Raw genomic sequence first — 20,799 nt, forward strand, 5'->3', positions numbered from 1 at the left:
ACACCAATGTTGGAGGACATGTGGCCTGGAGGGATGGCGTGAGGGAGGCTATACTCCACCGTACCCGAGTAAGAGCACGGTGGGGCATTCGCAGCGGAACCGACGACGACGATGGATCACGATGGACCGCGATGGACCACGATGAGCACTTGCGCATAAGAACTACGCTATACACAACCATAGACGCAGTATTTCTGGGAATGGCGCACCAAAGTCATAAACATGGGTATCATTAATTGCATGTGAAAAGAAAGGACACCACCAGCACTCATCTCCCCTTGGCCATCTTCAAGCGCAAAAAGCCCGCCAAGTCCGCCGCCTTCACCTCATCTTCTGAGCGGGAAGGGCCCCGGACCTTCAACGTCCTCTCCCCGAGAGCCCCTCCCCTCACGATCACCAGCCAGTATCCCCCGGCACTCTGGCTGCCGTAGGCCCTCTCTAACTCCTCCACAGACCGAACCTCCTCTGACAGCTCGGCATTGAGGCCGCCACCCCACAACAACGACAGCACCTCCAGACACGAGCTCTTCAACACGTTGGAATCGAAGCTCGTGACCAAGATTTCGCTCCTCCTGGTCACAAGCTTTGACTCCGCCGTGGAGCTCGTCGTCTTGGACGGCTTATGAGCCGAGGAGGGGCCACGCAGGTACCCGATGAGGTCGAGTATGTTGAGGCGGAAGCCCGCAGCACGAATGCTGCCCCTGTCAGACTTGGTCTGGTACTCTTGAACCAAGGTGTCGTAACGACCGCCTACGGCCAGCACCTTCCTCGTGCCGCTTTCGGCGCATTGGAAAAGGAGCGAACCCCGATAAAGATACTCGGAGTTGTTGCTGAGTGGCGCGATGAGGATCTGCGCCTGTACCCCCATTCGCTGGAGGTACTCGGCAACTTCATCGAGGCGCCCGAGCAGCGGCAACGCCTTGCTGAGGTAGTCCGAGTTCCCAAAAAGCTTCGACAGCTTGGAGCGCACCTGTTTCAGGTCGCCCTCGAAGTTGAATCGCTTCAAATCTGCCACAGTGGTCTCGGGCACGTTGTTGGCCGGACTGCGTAGTTCTTCACGCGTCTTAGACCAGGCGTGTCCCTGGGTGTTGAGGTGCGACAGTGCTTGCTTCACGTTGGCGGCTTCCAAGGGCTTGACTCGGCAAAAAGTGAGGATGAGATCCAATAAATCAGCATGATTGAGGAGGATAGTCCATTTGTGTGTTGCCAGAGCTGGAAACCCTGTCAGGACTTCGTCAAGGACTTTGATCACTTCTGCTTCTTTCAAGGTCAGGTCTCTTGCGCTTTCAGAAATGAAGTCAAAATCGACTTCAGGGAATTGTTTAGGCTGTGAGCCTGCAACCGTGGCACGATATACCGTCCCGAAGCAATATGTCTTGCCGTAGGATGGGCTCGTTTGTCCTAAGGTGCGTGCTAATGGCAGCGTGAGGTCGTACGGGAGCTGCACAACCATCCCGGAGGAGTCGAGGAAGGTTGCAGCGTTACGGTAGAAGTCAGCTTTGGGTATGATAGCCTGGCGACCGACTTCAGCTGCGCCGTGTCGGCGGAAAATCGCTTTGAGGTGATCGCAAGTCGACATCCACAGCATCAAATCAGCAGACGGATTTGCGGTCCCTGACTTGTCTTCCCAGGCGAGGCTTGAAACAGGGTTATTGGGGTTGGCAAATAGTCTGCTAATAAGCGCCTGGTATTCTTTAGGGTTGTCTGTCGCCATCCGCTCAATGTAGCGCTGGAACTTTTCGTCTTCGAGAGGCTCCGGTACTATGCCGCTCTTGAGCAGCACATCAGCTGTTGGTCTGCGCGTCTGGTCGGGGTCGATAAGTTGTAAGATGATGTCTCCTTGTTGGCGCAAGCGCTCTTCTTTGAAGACTTCAGGAAGCTCTGGTGGGTTGGACTGCAACGCCTCCATCAGCCAATGCCGTCTCTCGCTACCAGTGGTCAGAGCAAAACACATCTCAAAGAATGTGACTCCAAGAGAGTACATGTCTGCTCGGGAATCATAGCTGCTGTTCGCCTTCGCGAGCTCCGGTGCCATATAACCCAACGTGCCAATCTCATAAGACGCTCTGGTCGTGGTCATAGCAGGTTTCTGGTGACCCTCCCGAGAGGTAGCTTGTCCGTAGCCAGCGAGTCCGAAGTCGCCAATTTTAGGTATGTCGTGCGCGTCAAGAAAGATATTCTCCGGCTTGAGATCTCTATGCACGACTCCGTTACTGTGGATGTACGCAAGACCCTCGAGGATGCGCCGAAACAACCGCCAGCCAGCTTCAACATCTTTAGGCAAGCCGCCCATGATCCGAGTGCGGAGGGTTTGGCCTTCGCAGAGCTCCATCTGAATATAGAGCATGGACCGCTCATTCCGTTGTACCAGACGCGATTTATCTGGAATAAAAGACACAGACTTGACTGGTGAATCCTGGCTGATGAAAGGATTGTCGTCACTGGCGAGCTCCTGCACTGGTGCGTTACTGCGCTCAAAAGGATCCGTCCCTTCTTCAGTTTCCTCCCTTTCTGGCTCGGGATCGCTCTCAAATGGATCTTCATCGTCATCGTACCCGTCCTGCTCATTGATCGAGGGCGGATCCTGATAGGCGAACATATCGCCCCCGTCATCGGAGTCGCTGAATTCTGCTCCTTGGTTGGCATAAACGGAAGGCTCCATAAAATCGTGACCAACGCTGACCGGCCCGGTGTGAACGATGGATCTGTGAATGGGTCGTTGAGCGACTTCCTCAAGTAGGTCGTCGTGCTCGCTCTCGTACCACGCATTGTAATATCTCACAATATTAGGGTGATTGAGTTTCGCCAGCAGTGCGACTTCTCGAAGAATGTCTTCGAGGTCCTTGACTGACTTGTTCTTGATCTGCTTGATGGCGTAAAACTGGCCATCCAGCTTGTTTCGAGCCATGACCACTTTGCCATAACCGCCTTTCCCAAGCACGGCGGCCTCTTCCCAGTCCTTACGATATCTAGAGTCATCGAGTTTATCGCTAGAGCGCCTCAAACGGCCGGGTGTGAGCGGCAGGACTTGAGATCGAGTCCGGAAGAGCTTGTCATCCTCTTCGAAAAAGAACTTTTTGCTCCTGAGTTGAAAAGCTGAAGGGCGGCGATTGGCATTTGATCGGAACATCTCTTCTAGCAGCCCCTCAAAACTGGGGGTCAAGTCCACTTCCTCGAGAGCGTCCATAGGCGAGGTGAACTTGGACTTGACGGTCTTCCCTAAAGCCATCTGCATCACAATCACGCCCAGCTCCCAGATACAGGTCTTGCTGGTTCGTACTGGCTCCGTGAAGTTGAGCTCGGGCGCCAGCCAAAGAGGGGGATCATCCGTCTTGTTCTGTGACTTTTCACGAGCTGCTTGTACCAGGTCTCGAAGCTGCGTTCCATAACCGTCAGAGAGCTTGACTGTAACTCCGCGTCTCGGGGATAGGAAGAGCATAACGTTGCCTGCATGTACAGCTGGGTGGACATATCCATGCTTGTCGAAGAACACGAGTGCGTCGATGAGCTCTCTCGTCCAGGCACGCAGCTTAGCTGGACTGAGTGGTCCAGAGAGCTCCAGTAATTGATCGAGTGAGCCCTTGTCCGCGTATTCAGAAAGGATCGAAAGGGACCATCGGCCAGCTCCGTCATCGAAAGCGACATGGTCAATCTTGTAGTTGATCAGGTTGACAACATTATCATCGTGGTTATTTTTGGAAAACTCAAGGTCTGTCTCCACTGTCTCCATACACTTCTGCATGTGGAGTTTCGACGCGGCGGTCTCGGGCAGATAAATATCTTTGAGAAGGAGTTGGGGAGCTTGAACCCGTGCCGCATCCACTCGTGGGGAGACAATTGTGATCTTCTTGTCCTTCCGATTGAAAATGACATTCCTCCCTGATACTGCCTTGAATCTGAATGGCGCACCTGTGACCGTATCTCTGCTGGTCATGGTTTGATCGAAACGGATGACATCTTCCGGTGCATCGTGGAATTCTGGGCCTTCTTCGCTGGTGGTCGACCGGGACAGATTGGTTTTCTGGCGACGCTGATATTCGCTTTCAACTTTCGAAAAGAGCTGCTGCTCGTTCTGATCGGCCTCTTCTTCCTGTTTGCGACGGGCACTTTCTTCCTTCTCCAGTAGTTGCTTCTGAGCTAGCGCTTCTCTTCGAGCACGCTCTTCTTCGAGGCTGAACTCGGCTTTCTTGGCGTTCCTGTCTGCGCTCTTCTGGTCAAGGAAGTCCATGATGGCGGTGTTAATTTCATAGACGACCTCACTTCCCTGGTGTTGTTTCGGATAGGTTGCGACGATGTGTTCCACACGTTTTCTGATCTCAGCATCTTTTGGCTGAATTTCAACAATGTCGATTTTCGGGAGAACTTTCGGATAGTTGCACGGGAATTCGAAGATGAGCTTGACGAAGTAGTTGCGATCTTCAAGCGGTCCAACACGAACCTGAAAGGCTAAGTTCTCTTGAGTCTGTGCTGTGTCAGAAGTTGCTGCTGGCCGAGTGCGGTAGCGTCAATTCCTCACCTTCCAGGCATCCTTTCTCCCCCGGACACGCTCGAACTCGTCAGGATAGATGGCCCTTGTAGTCAGAAACTCGTTGCGTTGGACTTCTGGGTAGCCGGCAATTTCCTCCTCGAAATTGCGGTGTGATTGCCCAAAAGAAGGTGGAGCCTCGACAAGGGGTTCCGGGAGAGGTGGAAACGGGTGGACGTGCGGTTGAGGATTTTTTGTCTTCTTTTTGGCTGGCATGATGAGAGATTTCCTTCAGGCCCCTGCCGGGACCTGGACACCTGCGCTGTGGTCTGAGATTCTGCCGTAAAGTCTTGGCACGTGACGCCTTTGGAGCGTCTGCCCAGGTAGCTGCAGCGATGCTGCAACCACCTAATTCATCAATTTCGTGCACATCATCTTGGTTGTGGAGTGTTTGTCGTGGTGGCTGTGTGTGAGAGAGAGAGACGAAATGTGACGACTCATCGAAAGGACAAGAATCAAGCGCCCGCGAGGCTGAAGATGCCAAGTCCTTTCGGAACGGAACAACTATTCTGCGCACCGGCGGATTTCGACCTTTGATGTGGCTGGATGCCGCTCCGTCTATCGCTCACCAAATGGTTGGTTCGTCTGGTCGTGAAAACGCCGCGAGAGACTTGTCCCTCCATCCCACATCATCTTCATACATCTAGTTCAAAGTAGGTTGCTGGACGACTTGTCCAGACCCCGATCTGCAAGATGGTGAACATCACAGAGAAGATCAAGGAGTAAGACGCTCAATCATACCCAAGCCGTCTCTCGGAGGACTGACCATCTGTCTTAGGATCGAGGCCGAGATGGCCCGCACTCAAAGTGTGTCTCTGCGGCCTATCGTCAAGAGAGCGGTCCGTGCTAACAATATGCAGAGAACAAAGCCACAGGTTCGTGCTGAAGGCTCACATGCGCTGCACAGATTCTGACAAAGCGATGTTGTAGAGTACCACCTTGGGTTACTGAAAGGGTGAGTTCTGACCCTCTTCTTCCTGCACGACCAAGATACAAAGGGGAAGGAAAGACGTGTCACAAGGACAGGTGCCAAGAACCATGCATCTTGTCTATTGCATTGCCTATGGTGATATGTGTTCGAAACCTAGGAGTGGCTAGGATAGCGGCCACCTTGCCGGACACTATGGGCCTCGAGCATCGGAGCACCCACTGGAAGAAGGCAGTGCACACGCTCTGCCCTTCAATATGACTGCAGCCGTCTCGCGGTGACAGGCCTTTGGGTCTTGCACCAGTGGGCATATCACAGCTAACATGGCTACCTAGTAAACTTGCGCGGCTCCGTGCACAACTTCTCGAGCCAGGCCCCGGTGCTGGCTCAGGCGGTGGCGCGGGCTTCGATGTCTCCAAGTCCGGAGACGCTCGTATCGCCCTGGTTGGCTTCCCGTCGGTCGGCAAATCGACCTTCCTCTCGAAGATCACCAAGACCAAGTCCGAAGTGGCAGCATACTCTTTCACCACTCTCACAGCCATCCCCGGCGTGCTTGAATATGGAGGCGCCGAGATCCAAATCCTCGACTTGCCCGGAATCATTGAAGGTGCCTCGGAGGGTAAAGGGAGAGGACGACAAGTCATCAGTGCCGCAAAGGTAGGGCGTCTTTGCTTCATACTGTACCGGATATTTCCATGGAAAGCCCCTCCCAAGACCGCTTCAACGTCCCATTCGCTTGCTTTTCTCTGAGCCGCCACGACACGATTCACCTCCTCTCTCCTCCTACCATGAATGCATAGTTTGTTCCCCCCCACTGACTCACTTAGACCTCCGACTTGATCCTCATGGTCCTCGACGCGACGAAGCGTGCGGAACAACGGGCCCTGCTCGAAGCCGAACTCGAGGCCGTCGGCATCCGCCTCAACCGCGAGCCCCCCAACATCTACCTCAAGGCCAAGAAAGCCGGGGGCATGAAAATCACGTTCCAGTCGCCGCCGAAACACCTGGACGAGAAAATGGTCTACAACATCCTGCGCGACTACAAGATCCTGAACTGCGAGGTGCTGGTGCGCGACGAAAACGCCACGGTCGACGACTTCATCGACGTCATCATGAAGGATCACCGGAAGTACATCCGTTGCCTGTACGTGTACAACAAGATCGACAGCGTGAGCGTGGATTACCTGGACGAGTTGGCCCGGGAGCCGCACACGGTCGTCATGTCGTGCGAGCTGGATCTGGGCGTGCAGGACGTGGTGGAGCGGTGTTGGCAGGAGCTGCGCCTCATGCGCATCTACACCAAGAGGCAGGGCGTGGATCCGGATTTCAGCGAGGCGCTGATCGTCCGGAGTAACAGCTCGATCGAGGATGTGTGTGACCAGATCCATCGCACGCTCAAGGAGACGTTCAAGTATGCGTTGGTGTGGGGTGCCAGTGCGAAGCACATCCCGCAGAGGACCGGGCTGGGCCACGTCGTTGCCGACGAGGATGTGGTGCAGATCGTGAGTGCGTGGAAGGCTTGAGTCTACAGCACGTGGCAGTGTTGTCTAGTTTTAGCGAGCTGTGGAACTGCAGACTCCTCAGGCCCTGACCGAGACGTGTCCATGGCATGGCATGGCACGGCATGGTACGAGGCTCGTGAGGGACTGGCGTCTCGGTGCTTAGCAATAAGAAAACTTATGTCTACCTCATCACCCTCCTCGGATCCAAAGCTCCCACATCCGCGCTCCCTGCCTTCCCGTCAAACACGAATTCACTCACCAGCTTCCCCGTCGCCGGCCCATTCTGGATCCCCCAGCACGTATGCCCGGCCGCAATGAACACCCCCTTGGTGTTCGTCCTGCCCACAAGCGGCCCGCCTCCCCTCTCCACCTGCGGCAGATAACACGCCTGCCTGACAAGCACGTGTCCATCGCGCATCTCGTCCGAAAAGCTGGCGCAATAGTCCACGATGTCCTGGCAGCGCGAGTCGTCGACCTCGACGTCGGCAGTCGACCGAGGGAGGCCGACGAGGTGATCGCCCTCCCCGCACGCGTAGATCTCGTTATTCGGCCGCGCGTAGATTTCGGGCGTAACGTGGCTGACTCGGCTCTTCATCTTCCCATCCCCACCGCCGGCGGGCTTGAACTTCTTGGGCAGCGACAGCGACGTGAAGAGGCAGTACGCCGAGACGGGCCGCGAGGGCCGGATCGTCACGCTGTGTGCCCTCAGTGCCGAGATGGGCGTGCCTGGCCAGACGGTGCGTGTCCACGGGCCGGCCGTGATGATCACGTCTGTGGCGTGTAGAGATTGTGCCTCTGCCTCGCTGCCTGTACCAGTACTGGTACCACTACGAGTATAGTGCACCACGTGCCCTGAGTCGGCTGGTTCGATCGAGTCGACACTGGCTCCGACGACGATACGTGCGCCCCTTTCTTCGGCCAGCGCCGCCATTGACGTCGTGAACTGATAGGGATGGACTTGCGCGGTATCCTTTGGCGAGCCCATACTCTCGTACGCGAGGGCGCATTCCTCCGCCACCCAATCCAGGTCGTCTGGTAGGCCGGCCTTGCGCATGTTGGCGTACGAGGCTTGACTCCTCTTCTGTAGACTCACGCGCGAGCGGTCCGAGTCTGGGTTTGGGTCCGGATTCACATTCTCGTCACTGGCTACGTCGGCGCGATGAATGCCGCGGATGGCATCTCCCTTCCCGGTCGCCTGACCGCTGGGATCGCTTGCATCGGCCTCACCACGGTCCACAACACCCCTCTGTGCGATCACGTTCTCGTGGCCCGTGAGTGGCCGGCCCTTTAGCTCGATCTGACCTACTCCCACGCCTCGGTAGCCCCATCTACGCGCTCCGTCGTGCTCCTTCGCCAGGTCTGCATGGAGTTTGAAACTAAGCGGCACAAGGGCTTGCGGGTACGCCCATAGCGCCAATAACCCGCCGGCTTTTCCTGATGCGCCACTGGCGATGCCCGTCGCTTCGAGGAGGTGGATGCTGTGTAGGTCTGGATTGTACTTTGGGTGGCGAGTGAGGAAGTATGCGGTCGTGCAGCCAATGATGCCGCCGCCGACAACGACGATGTTTTTGCGCTCAGAATCGGCCATGTTGCTGGCTTCGGTGAATGCCGTGCTGAGATCACACTGCAGAGGTTCACGCGGATTGGGATTCCTTTTACTCCGTAGAGTGCTTCATACTCTACTAGCCACGCATTGTCGCTTTCTCAGAGAGGCCACAGTCAAGTCTACAGCGATGACATCATACGCAGTGAGACTCCGACCAATCACACGCGTGCAAAACAAGCCCGCAACAAGCAGAGCCCGCTGCATATGGACTATTATCATATATTGTTGTCAAAGGGGGCAACGAGTGGGAGACATATAGCAATCTTGCCCAGCCCGTGTCCTTGCATGTACCAATTCCTCCTCGGCTTCTTTCTTCAACTCTGCGGGTCACAAAAGCCCGAAACTTACAAGACCACCATGGTGATTCGCAGTTTGGAAAGAATCATAATCGAAACTTGGACGTGGATGGGCTTAGCCCTCGATAATCAGAATGAGTCTGTGTCTGAAATCACTCTCGATAGAGGACTGCGCGAGTCCACCACTGAAGATGCGATATCAGGCTCGACACCGGCTGGGACCTGCAGTTTTGTCATGGGATATTCTGCCAACGCAACGGCGTGTGTTCTCACCAGCATTGCGGGCCGGACCGTCTCAAGAAAGGTGATATCTGTGGCAGCTCAAGGATTTATGATTCCTGGGCGAGGCTCGGTCCGGGAGGACGTGATCCCACGGTGAAAATCAGTCCAGAAGCTCCAGCGTGGATACGGGTTCGTCGTGAGCAACCTCGTCACCGTCGATGCCTCGCGACAGCTCGTAAGTCAGGACGGTCATGTCTGAATATGTGAGCATCAACCTATATCGGCGACTGCTGTCCATGGCTTGCCATGTCTCCGCTCCTGTGGGGATTTGCCACTTTCGGAACTCGGTCTTGGTCGTATGAGGGTCCATTCTGGAAACGGCACAGGAACCGTGCTTCCTCTTCATGTTGTGCCCATTGCCATTCTGACCCTTATCGGGAGTCGAATGCTCTCCTCTACCTCTCTGTTCCTCCACTACCAGTACAGTGGGGTCAAAGGTGGTAGGGACGCCATCGACGACGCGGTCTTTCCCCCAACCGTCCGTCTCCTCCGACATTCGCCTGGCTGAGGATTTCTCACTCTTGAAGTGCCCCTGTACTGGAGATGCCGCTATACCAAGCAGTGGGCTGAAAGGCCGAAGTCCCCTAAGTTCTTGTTTCCGAGTAGGTAGTATCCAGTCTACCCGCAGGCCTAGCGTTCCTGTAGTTGTTAATCGTGTCAACGAGCAGATTGCGCATCGACCTATCTGGGTGGCAACGACAACGATACCTAACTCCGGGATCTGCAGCATCATATTAAGTCTGTCTATATGCGAGGGATGAAAGCCGTTAAGCCGATGCGGTAAAATTTGTTTGAGAATATTGGCACAGAAGACATGTGGAGAGTCTGCTTGGGGAGTCATCAGCAGTCGCAGGTTTGACGCACTGCAGTGAATAGTGGGTATATTGGGTGCGCTGGCCGTGCCGCGAGCCTTGATGACACTCGAGTCATTTATAGTAAACGCAGGAAGCTGGCCTTCCTTCTGACCGTCTTGCCGCGCTCTTAGTGGAGAGTCCATGTCAGATGCAGCTAGGACATCCACGTCAATCTCCGGACTGCGCGGATTTGTCAGGCTCGACAGAGAAGTGGTGCTTCGATGGCCCACCGAGGACGAATCGTCGTCCTCTACCTGCTGCTCTGAGTCGGAATGGTACTCGCTCTCGTCGTCTTCATCAGGAACAAAGTCGTCGTGCTCTTCCAGGATGATGCCTTCGACCAACAGAGCATCGGCGCTCACCGCGTGGTCAAGACCCGTGGATGGTTCCGGTGATATCGAACCGGAGTCTGTCGTCTCGGGTTCTGAAACTTGCTCCAAGATATCACCAGCGCCAGATCCATAAGCGGACGGGCCCGCTCCAGTAGCCTGGCCGTGGTCTGTGGCCAGATCCAGGTTATATTGGCCTTGATTTACGGCCACAGCCGCCTCGTCGAGGTCTGACCAAGAGTCAGGCGTCTCGATGTTGTCGTCCACGTCGGTCTCATCTTCTGTACTTTCCTGCATCAGCGGATGCGCATGGCTGTTGCCCCGCGCCCGGATCCGAACCACGGCTGTGAGATCGTAGCTCTCAAGGTTGTTGTGACCATGGTACCGGGCCGTGTTGCTATGTCCGCAGAACTGTTCCATGGTCTTTGCTGACCGAAAGGACCGCGGGTCCAGGGCCGCCACAAACCAGTTTCTCTCACGCGACCGGTGTCGTTGACGTGGTATAAGGAAGTCGGGGCCCGCTGTGGTCTCAGCGAACACCCAGGACTTCTGACAGATCCCTTGCCAGATTTGCCAGATCTTCAGATTGCCACCGATGTCAGTACTCAGAAGCCAGTTGCCCTCCAGGTCATCGTCTGAATTGACGAAGGAGATGCATGGGATGTGGTGATCATGACCCTCAACACCGGCCAGAGTGATCTTGTAATTTCGCTTCCGTGCCGGAGTGGTGGCAGCCACTCCCATTGCAACCCATTCTTCCCAGTCGCGCTCTTCGAGGTAGGCTTGGCCTTCACCCTCTGGCTTATCTGCTGCCCCACTGCCATGGCTGTCCTCGGTCAAGGCGAAAGCGAAGACGGTGACTTTGGCGCAAGGGTCGTCGCTGGGTGTATTATGAGGTGTATTGGCCGACACCGCAATCATTCGGGCATTACTGTGGATGGCCAGTCCCCAGGCCGATTCATCCACCCAGTGAGTGAAGAATGGTCTGACTCCAATGTAGTCGCTACGGGCATCGGTGCTGAAGCGGTATGGGTCCTTGCGAATAGCCTCGTCAATGGTCTTGGTATAGTAGGCGGTTATATTGCCAGAGTCGGTGGCGGTGAGGAGGATTTCCTCCTTCCCGAGGTCTCCCACGATCAGGTGGTTAACCGCGTGAGGCACCCGTGGGTCAATGTAACCCCTTGCGGTCGGATTCGCCGGAGCAGGAGGAATCAGCAGCGCGGGCAGTCTGTACAATTTCTGGAAGGGAAAATCTGGCCTGTAGACGGCAATGGTGTCTGTTGTGGCTGCAAAATAGAGGTTGAAGCGCTGAGACAGGGCCGTCAAGTTGCACCGCCATGCGGCCAATGGTGGCGGCGCATAGACACCGTCTCGTGTGAACCTCTCCTGCCCGGTCTCAGCACTGGCTAGGCCAACCTTGACCGACTCAAACGGCCTGCGACCATCCTCCATGGTGCTGGGTATACATCGGTTGTGTTGCTCGTACTCGTGCGAGTTGCGGCTAACGTGCCTAAGCTGCTCGAGACATGGCGCAGCCGGATGTGCGCCCGGAGACGCGGAGGCTCTCTTCTTCTTGTTGAGTTTCTAGGCCTTTCCCTGCCCAGAAGAAATCTTGCATGTGATGGATACGGAGTGAAACGCAGTTGGGTGAAGGTCGGTGAAAACGTTGTATTCTTCACCTTAGCATTGGTTGCAACCCACCGAGTAGTCTCGTGCGTGGGGAGAACGAAGGAGAGACGACGAGGCAATGGAGAGGTCAAGAGCCTTAGTATCTGCTGAATGTCAACTGAATGTTGTGGAGGGTCGAGTGAGTGACGGGGACAGGCTGAACACAGGTTACTTACCGTCGCATTGTTGGACATGGAGTGTGGAGGGAAGAGAGTTGAATGAAGGAATGATGAACGCACAGGCGACGTTCAAGTGGCGGCTCGTCAAAGCATCGAGAGCATCTCACATTTTGTTCAAGTCTTCAACTCCCGTCATACTCAGCACCGTAGCTACTCATTACACTCGATTTTTCTGAAGCAGTCATACGCACGCCTGTCCCTGCACTCTTTGATCGCGGTTGGCAACACAGAAACGTCAAGTTGGGAAATATTGCGCACAGAACTGGGCAGCTCTGTGACTGCTCAGATCTTGTCCCCTGGTCACTTGCTTTCGCATTCTGCCAACCGGGACGACACATGCACGTTCTCTCGCATGCGACATATTATCGCGCCCAGCGATACATAAGGACTGTCTACATGCTCCACAGGCCCTCGCCAGTTGACCAGGATTTGCTGAAATAGCAGAACCACGCTGTGGTGGTTGTGACGAGTCAAGTGTTACACGGCATTGAGCTACCCAGATTCAAATCGGATTTCCAACCCCAATCTCATCTTTCAGCTGCTGTGCTGCCGTACTGCTGGAACTTGACCCATTCTGCACGTCGTTGTGCTGCACACCCCAAGATCGTCTTCATCATTATTCTCACCATGGATCTGCTGGCAACTGTCAGAAAGGAAGGCTCGCGTGGCGGCCGCGGTGACTTCAAGTGGTCAGACGTCCAGACGTCTTCGCACCGTGAAAACTACCTCGGTCATTCTTTGATGGCTCCGGTGGGCCGCTGGCAGAAGGGTCGTGACCTCAACTGGTACGCCAAAGCAGATTCCAATTCGAACGCCGAGGAAGACCCCGCCGCCAGAGCTGCCAGAGAGCGGAAGGAAGAGATTCGGAGAGTCAAAGAAGCGGAGGAAGACGCCCTAGCAAGAGCTCTGGGACTGCCCGTGGCTCCGCGGCACAATCCGAACATGGAAGAGCTAGGCACGCAACGCGAGGTTGGAAATGTTCTGAAAGCGGCTGCAGGAGATGAAGACGCTGCAATGTCAAGGGGCGTTGGATATGGCCGACTTGCAGGGGTTTCGGCTCCGGATGAGGGGCAATCCACTACTGAGCGTCTGGAAGGCACCGCCACAGATCAAGACAAGGAGCTTCAGCACGCGCTCCGGGAATACAAACGCCGCCATGGTGATCGAAGACACAGAAGCAGAAGTCGGAGCAGGCACAGACACAGAAAGGGGCACGAAAGAAGACACAGAGATGACCACCACCGCCATAGTGAGCACCGTCACAATGGTAGGTCTCCGCGACGACAGAGACCCGTGCGGGAGAGATCAAGATCCCTTTCGCCCGACCGCGAGCGGGACTACCCTCGTCGTGAGCAACCTCGGAGTCACTCCCCATCAGATCGCCGTCACGAAAAGAACAGGCATGATAGAGAAGGAGGGCGTCAAGGGTCGCGGCGTCGCTAGGTGATGGTTGGGTGAGTGAAATTCGGAAAGCAGTTTCCGGTGCCTGGTGTCAGGTGGATGTGGCTGTTCGAAAACATGTCTCTACCCAGAGCGCTATCTCAAGCCCAGAGCTGCATCGAAGATGTCATCTTCCAGATCCTTGATCTCCGCATCTCCTGTACTTGCAGTACGTCCTCCGCCACCACCGTGTCGGGCGTAGATATCGGCCGACGCACTCGTATCCACAAATTCCTCCAGCTCCTCGCTCACGGTTTTGAGCTTCTCCTTGACAGCGTTGACCCCTTCCACTCCAACAATGTGACGTGCAGGAGGATTTTCATGCCCACCAATAGCTGTCAGGGCATGAACAGTTTCGGATATCAGCTTCTCTGTATGCGCGTGACTGAGAGGTGGATACAAGCTAACAACCTCGTCTCGACTCAGAAGGTAAGGGCCGCTTTGCCTTTCGGCTTCTGAAGATGGAGACTGGATTTCCTTTTCCTGTGCAGGTGAATACTGGGCCCGGATGCCCGGTAGTCGATTCAGCAGACCGTCCACTATGCCCCGGAAGATAGGGGCGGTGTGACCAAATTCTGGGGTATACTCTTTCATTGGCGGTGCTGAGGTGATCTTGTTGGTTAGAATTCCAATCTCGAGGCTCGCTTGGACGATGGTCAACTTGATATTGAAGGGTGCAATTTCATATGCGATGCTGTCGCAGAAACCCTCGAGTGCCCACCCAGAGGCACAGTACATACTCAGTCCGGGAGTACCGAGGTGACCTGTCATCCAGTCAGACACGTACCGAAAGAGTTGAAGGAGCGAGATCGGCCTGACCTGAAACGCCAGTAAGGACGATAGTGTGCCCATTCATTTGTGATCGCATCTGGGGAACGACTGCCTTGATTATGTTCATGGGTCCAAAGAAGTTCTTCTCGAACTGATCGCGCACCAGGGTGAGAGTGCGGTGGTTGGTAGAGAGCTCCTCAACGGTTCCGACAACAGCTTCACTGGTACAGCAGAAGAGGATGTCGACCTTTCGAAATGTGTGCACAGCTTCCGCCACGGCGGCCTGACACTGTCCAACGACTCTACATCACGGTCAGTTCCAGCCGTCGCTTTGGAAGTAAGCTCTAGTTCAAAAGAAAAATAGCGTCAACGTCGACTGAGGGAAAGGATTGGCCTACCTGATGTCCAATGCGACAACTTTCAACCGCTCCTTCATCCCAGGTGTCCGTCCTACCTGAGACAAGAATCGCTTGAATTCTTGACTTCGCGCTCCGTCATTCTCAAACTCGGCTTGAATGATCCCCGAGACGACATAGTCGCCATGTTCGAGGACTTGACGGGCGACCGAGATGCCAATAGGCGAGTCCCCCGAGGTCAATAGCCACACTCGGGGAGCATTATGGGTAGGAAACTGAGGCGTTGGTGTGCCCACTGAGCCTCCATTTGCCATCTGTGCTCAGAGCCTCAGCCTGGCGAGAGCATCGCCTAAAATCACGTCAGATATGGTCTCGTCCCCAACATCGATATCATCGCAATGACATCCAATAAAGCGGGGTGATTTGACTGATAACCAGGGAGAGTCGTGGTCGAACTATGTCGGCTTATTGGCTTTGCTTCTGTCGAGGTAAAGCCAAGAACCACCACCGGGAGGCGGATCAACGTTCTTCCGTAGCCGATAACGGCCCACCTGCGGGACACTCTCAGCATCGACCTCCTCGCCTCTTTTCACTCAGTCAAAGGTGTCCTTGTCGTTCAGACCATCATCGCCTCAGGCACGCCCAAGATGCCCGATTCAAGAACAGGCGGTGCTCCGGCCGCGGGGAGACAAGAGGCAGGCGGCAAGGTAAGCACCTCGACAGAACCTTGTCCTGCCATGCCAACTGACAACCCTCCAGTCATTAGTCCAGACACTAATCCAGGGCGTCGGCATTTTCATGCTCACGCAGTTCGTCGTCAACCAGTTCTTCGGCTCCAAGACACAAAGCACCGGCAGCGCTGGCACGAATCTGAAGCAGAATGTCAATTTCGAGGACAGAGCAGACGTCACGGCCCTCACCAACTACTCTCAGATCCCTCACAACATCGCACCCCTGTGGCCGGACAACAGCGTCGTCGACATCCAGATGTACGTGTCCCCGCAGCTCACGCTCCCCTCGCTAGCGACTCTGCCCAAGGAGAACCTGGTCCTCGATGAGAAGAGCTTCAGAATTGGCAACTACAGCGAGAACCGAGAGGTCAACACGCACATCGCAATTCCCAAAGAAGTCCAACACAATGGTACACTATGGGCGCATTTCTTCGTCGCCCTAGCCGGCAACGAGCTTGACCCGACAAGTCCGAGCTACGACCCTTACAAAGCCGAGTACTTCAGGAAACCGCTGAATCAATACCTCCCCAAGAAAAAGGCACGGAAGTTGAAGAACCTACTTGACAAGTCTGAAAGTGTGGTGGAAGATGATGCCGAAGAATCTACCGGGCCCCAGATAGCGTCCTATTACCACCCGAACTTCACTGTCGCTGTCATTCCCAACACAGGCATCCAAAACTGGCGTCAAATGCACCCGGCCGTGCGTAAGAATATCGTCCTTGAACCCACCGGTCAACGCGACTCCACGGGCCAGAATGGCTGGTACTACCCAGTGATCTTCCTGAACACCTTCTGGCAGCTGCGATCGCACATGACCGAGTTAAACGACACGGTAACCTCGATGCCTCTCAACATCAATCTGTATAACCTCGCGAATTGGAAATACTCACTTTTAGCAAGCATCGACGAAGGTATGAAGCAAAACGCCCAACAAGCCGCAAGTGGGGGTCCGATGCCAGCCTCAGGCGACGGCAGCGAGTTCGAAAAGTTCAAGGAAATTCTCTTGGATACTAACGCATACCTGTTGGGTACCACCTTCGTCGTCAGCATCCTCCACATGGTATTCGAAGGCCTGGCCTTCAAGAACGACATCTCGCACTGGCGCAAGAAGAAAGACAACGTGGGCACCTCCGTACGCACGATCCTGGCGAATGTCTTCATGCAGGCCGTCATTTTTCTGTACCTGGTCGACAACTCGGAGAATACAAGCTGGATGATCCTGGCATCCCAAGGGTTCGGCATCGTCCTCGAAGCGTGGAAAATCACAAAGACAGTCGATGTGCGCTTGCGTGAACCGGGTCCCGACTCGTCGTTCAAGGGACTGTTACCCTACGTAATCGTCTTCGAAGATAAACACAAACTGAGCGAGACCGAAAAGAAAACACAGGAGTACGACCAGATCGCGTTCCGATATTTGTACATCATTGCCGTGCCGTTGTTGCTCGCCTACGCGGTCTACAGCCTCATCTACGAATCCCACAAATCGTGGTACAGTTTCATCATTGAGACCTTGGTCGGCTCAGTCTATGCTTATGGGTTTCTGATGATGGTTCCGAGCCTGTATATCAATTACAGACTCAAGTCCGTGGCACACATGCCCAGCAAGGCACTCACGTACAAGTTCCTCAACACCTTCATCGACGACTTGTTCGCCTTCACAATTCGGATGCCACTCCTCCACAGGCTGGCGACGTTAAGAGACGATGTGATCTTCTTTGTGTGGCTATACCAGAAGTGGGCGTACAAGGTTGACTACACTCGGGTAAACGAATTCGGACAAGGAGGAGATGATGAAGACGAGGAACACGAGGACAACGACAAGAAGGTCGATGGAGAAGCGAAAAAGATACTGGCCGGACAGGATACCAAGGAGCTGAAGCCATCTGTTCCGGTCTCTCGTGCGAGCGGTGCACAGGCCAATGCAGGTGCAAAGAAGAGGAAATGAGCCAGGTGACGAGCTGATCTTGATCGTTCCCCTGTTCAGGCGAATCATACCGCTTAGTTTGAGCACCATGCGGCATGACGACGACGCAGACACAAGGCTCGAGAACATCTCCGACAATGACGTGCCCTTTCGGACACCACAACGAACTGTCGGTTGGGCCACTACCTCACAATTCAGAAGTCCGGCAAGATTGATACCTACAGTCCGCCTAGGCGCATAGCCTCCGACTCACAATCTTGGTTGCATCCGCCTGGACCTGGAGGCAGGATTGTGAGATTGCTGCTTGCTGCCTGCTCGCCTCACCGTCACTGTGACCAGGACCAAATCATTTGCGTGAACCCTGAATGGGTTGGGATCGACATCAGCAGAACTCGACGTATCGGCATAGCCCGTGTCACCAACGTGGCTACCTTTCCATACCATCTTCAAGTTTCGATATATACTGTAAGTGACAATATATAACTTCTTTCGGGCAAGTCAAGTTAAAAATGGAAAACCTTGAGAGCCGCGACAGCTCGTGGGTTTTCCCGCCCGTCCTTCTCTCGCTTTCCCCAACCGATTCCTTGCTTCTTCTTCTTCTTCAATCGGCTTGTCCCAAGTCAGCCAGCTGTATGAGCGGTGAGGCAGAAGGACGGAAGCTGAAACACAGAGACGCAGCTCCGGGGGATTTTTGATGCCTTGCACGGATCTTCACCGCAAGTACGGTCGATGCTTGAGCGCTTGTTCTGATGCCCAGGCAGCCAAAACGTGCTCTCAAATCATTGGGCAGATAACAATTCCAGCAGAATATTCGCGGAAAGAGCGTCGTTCATTCGTTCTCTCGTAAGGGAGTGTCGGGAGCTAGCACGCACGACTTCCTGAAGAAAACGGGGGTGTCTCTTGGAGAGGCTACCGCCATGGAAGACGCAGACTCAGCGCGTGGCCCTTGGGCATTTGTCGCCAGGACTGCGAGCAGTTGATCGCCTTCGCCTTCATCAGCAGCAAGTGACTCAGGCGTGGGGTAGCTTTAGTGGCGACAGCGCGATGGACGGCATGAACATGGCTGAAGGGGAGCCCGAGTGCCATGTGCTTGTTTGTGGATCTATCTTTGGTGCAGACCGCTTGTCCACAAATGGTTCCCACCAATATATGTTGAATTGGTTCACTTTCCAGAGCTTGGAGGATCGGTCTGTGTGCGACATGACCATGACGCATGCTGGCACTTGGGTTCAAGGGCGCTCAGGGGCTGTCACATCGGCATTCCCGGTCAGCCACCCAAATGTCGGCCTCAAGAGGGTGTGTGATTCTCCGCTATTCTGCATGAACCGCATGGCTCTGGGCTAGATATTCCCGACTGCAGTGAGTCAATCTTCGCTCAGACCGAGTAAAGCCGCACTAAGGCGTTGCTATCGCGACCTTTCCTTTTACGCAACCGGTCAGGAAGCAGGACGTGGATGTCCGATCAATGGGGTTGAGCTCGCTAAGTCGAGCGAGGCATGGCGCCATCAACTTCGATTGGTTGTAATTTGGGCCTCTTTCCTTGCACAGCGCCATCGATGCCTGACCGGTCTGGCGTCCACGCTGGTTCTCCCTTCACTCCTCAAACAACACAAGTCAGGGAGATCATCCCCCGCTCCGATGACTACGCACGCGCTTGTCTTGTCGGCTGGCCCAATCTGTCGGCTCCCTGCTACAACCACCGCGGTGGATCCGAAAAGTTCGAGCAGAGCAGCGACCTAGGTGAGCAGACTGTATCGACTGGCATGACGCCCTCAGTCCGTTCTGAAGCATCCTGCCCGGAGCATACCATACTATCTTGAGTACACGATCGGCACTCTGCTGATTTCTGTTCGCCCACCACTCGCTTACAGGACAAATTCGATTGCCAACCCTGTCACCCGACCTGCTAGGGTACGTGCAAGGCAAGGGCATCAGCCAGACCGACCGCACTATGACAGCCAGGGCCATGGTCCGCGAATATTTCGCGAGGACCATGCGAGTACCATCACGGATCGCGCTTGGGTGAATAGCAGGGGAAGGGAAATTTGATCTGTGTCTTGGGCAGGATGCGGTACTCCAGCGCCAGTGCCCTTGACCGACTCGTTTGCCTCGCCTGCCCTTGCCTCCTCCGGCCATTAGTCCTGCACTGCAATGCAATGCAAAACTTGCGGTGCGGGCAGCGCGACCGCGGCCTGGCTGCGTGAACCGCAAAACAAGGTAGAGCAAGGGCCACGACATCCTTCGATCTTGCTAGGTACGCCCTTACACCGAAAACATATACCAAAGATACCGGGGAGCCAGGCGTGGCGGTGTGCTCCCTGGCCAGACTTTTACGGCGTGGCGCGGCTTCTTCCACATCCTTGAATCAGCATACCCTCGTTTAAGCAACAGAAGGGTTGCTGCTTTTATGGAGAGGTTAAGGCAAAAGCTGGCCTTGATTGGAAGCCAGGCCTCTTTATGGCAGCGCACATCTCCTCTTCTCATTCACAGTTGTCTGTGGAGACCTCGTCGAGGCAACTATACCTGGCAAGAGTTTGTCCAGGGTGTGTTACGAGAGAATGAAAAAGCCACCCCTGGTCAAAGGTCCTGGTCGAAAGAGCAGGTCCTGGTGAATTAACTGATATCTGACAAGGCCAGTTTCCTCTAAGATCCAAGAACCGTTTGAGGGTTGATGCGTCACAGGCGCTGGAGAAGCTCAAGCAGTGATGGCGCCGCTAGATCAGATGTTGGGACACCCTCGAGGCACACCCGTAGCGGGAGTGAATCAATGTTGGACGTACAGCCCGTGAGGTCTGCTTTGATTAAAGGTGACTCTGCTGGATGGCTCTGGACTGTCGAATCATTGCCTAGAAGCGTGGAATCAAAGCAGGTGGTCGCTGCATCGTTGCCACGATCCACCCCGCGCAAGGTGAAATGGCCAGCCATGCTTTTGCCGTCGACGAATGACCAAGCAAAGCGACCGATGAAGGCAACTCGGAAGATGAATACCCACTGCTTACCCAGCATGTCTGCAATTCGCCTCGCCTCTGCTGCTTCGGTGATTTCACGGCGACGGGTAGCGAGCACACAATCATGTGGACATGGTCCTTCATAGTATCGCACCTACGGAGCAGTCCACCCACACCGAAGATACTGGGCTACACATCCTATTCCTGAGACACGGAGCCGTGCCCCACAGCGATGATCAGGCACGTCCTCGCAGGCCTATGGATCCTGCCCAAGGTGGTTCGGTGTAAGCAAGCTTGCCGCAAATTCCAACCCGAACCCTGTACGTGCTGGGCAACCACAACTCTGATCCAATATCCCAATGGACATGGCCAAGCTCCTACCTATGAGATTTTATCATGAATGGACAGAGCAAGTTCCGTGCCATGGAGGGTGGAACTCAGGGCAGGGACCTGAGCCGAG

General features: G+C 54.9%; 7 protein-coding genes across 7 annotated transcripts; 3 read left to right on the forward strand and 4 right to left on the reverse strand.

Annotated features, from left to right (window-relative positions):
* Nucleotides 1–268: 268 nt before the first annotated feature.
* On the reverse strand, nt 269–4,741 carry G647_05476 (uncharacterized protein; the record flags this gene model as incomplete). Its single annotated transcript, XM_008729806.1, has 2 exons — nt 269–4,462; nt 4,517–4,741. 2 exons carry the CDS (start codon nt 4,739–4,741, stop codon nt 269–271), a joined length of 4,419 nt encoding a protein of 1,472 aa, XP_008728028.1.
* Nucleotides 4,742–5,710: 969 nt separating this feature from the next.
* G647_05477 (uncharacterized protein) lies at nt 5,711–6,976 on the forward strand (the record flags this gene model as incomplete). Its single annotated transcript, XM_008729807.1, has 3 exons — nt 5,711–5,730; nt 5,789–6,110; nt 6,281–6,976. The coding sequence occupies 3 exons, from the start codon at nt 5,711–5,713 to the stop codon at nt 6,974–6,976; spliced, it is 1,038 nt and encodes a 345-aa protein (XP_008728029.1).
* Nucleotides 6,977–7,136: 160 nt separating this feature from the next.
* Nucleotides 7,137–8,543, reverse strand: G647_05478 (uncharacterized protein; the record flags this gene model as incomplete). Its single annotated transcript, XM_008729808.1, has 1 exon — nt 7,137–8,543. The coding sequence occupies one exon, from the start codon at nt 8,541–8,543 to the stop codon at nt 7,137–7,139; it is 1,407 nt and encodes a 468-aa protein (XP_008728030.1).
* Nucleotides 8,544–9,239: 696 nt separating this feature from the next.
* Nucleotides 9,240–11,774, reverse strand: G647_05479 (uncharacterized protein; the record flags this gene model as incomplete). Its single annotated transcript, XM_008729809.1, has 1 exon — nt 9,240–11,774. One exon carries the CDS (start codon nt 11,772–11,774, stop codon nt 9,240–9,242), a length of 2,535 nt encoding a protein of 844 aa, XP_008728031.1.
* Nucleotides 11,775–12,796: 1,022 nt separating this feature from the next.
* G647_05480 (uncharacterized protein) lies at nt 12,797–13,616 on the forward strand (the record flags this gene model as incomplete). The annotated part of the gene is made up of 2 exons (XM_008729810.1): nt 12,797–13,328; nt 13,375–13,616. The coding sequence occupies 2 exons, from the start codon at nt 12,797–12,799 to the stop codon at nt 13,614–13,616; spliced, it is 774 nt and encodes a 257-aa protein (XP_008728032.1).
* An 89-nt stretch (nt 13,617–13,705) lies between these two features.
* On the reverse strand, nt 13,706–15,050 carry G647_05481 (uncharacterized protein; the record flags this gene model as incomplete). Its single annotated transcript, XM_008729811.1, has 3 exons — nt 13,706–14,373; nt 14,429–14,682; nt 14,779–15,050. 3 exons carry the CDS (start codon nt 15,048–15,050, stop codon nt 13,706–13,708), a joined length of 1,194 nt encoding a protein of 397 aa, XP_008728033.1.
* Nucleotides 15,051–15,383: 333 nt separating this feature from the next.
* On the forward strand, nt 15,384–17,412 carry G647_05482 (uncharacterized protein; the record flags this gene model as incomplete). Its single annotated transcript, XM_008729812.1, has 2 exons — nt 15,384–15,443; nt 15,496–17,412. The coding sequence occupies 2 exons, from the start codon at nt 15,384–15,386 to the stop codon at nt 17,410–17,412; spliced, it is 1,977 nt and encodes a 658-aa protein (XP_008728034.1).
* Nucleotides 17,413–20,799: the final 3,387 nt, after the last annotated feature.

This window comes from Cladophialophora carrionii, assembly GCF_000365165.1.
Source record: "Cladophialophora carrionii CBS 160.54 unplaced genomic scaffold supercont1.4, whole genome shotgun sequence".
NCBI lineage: Eukaryota > Fungi > Ascomycota > Eurotiomycetes > Chaetothyriales > Herpotrichiellaceae > Cladophialophora > Cladophialophora carrionii.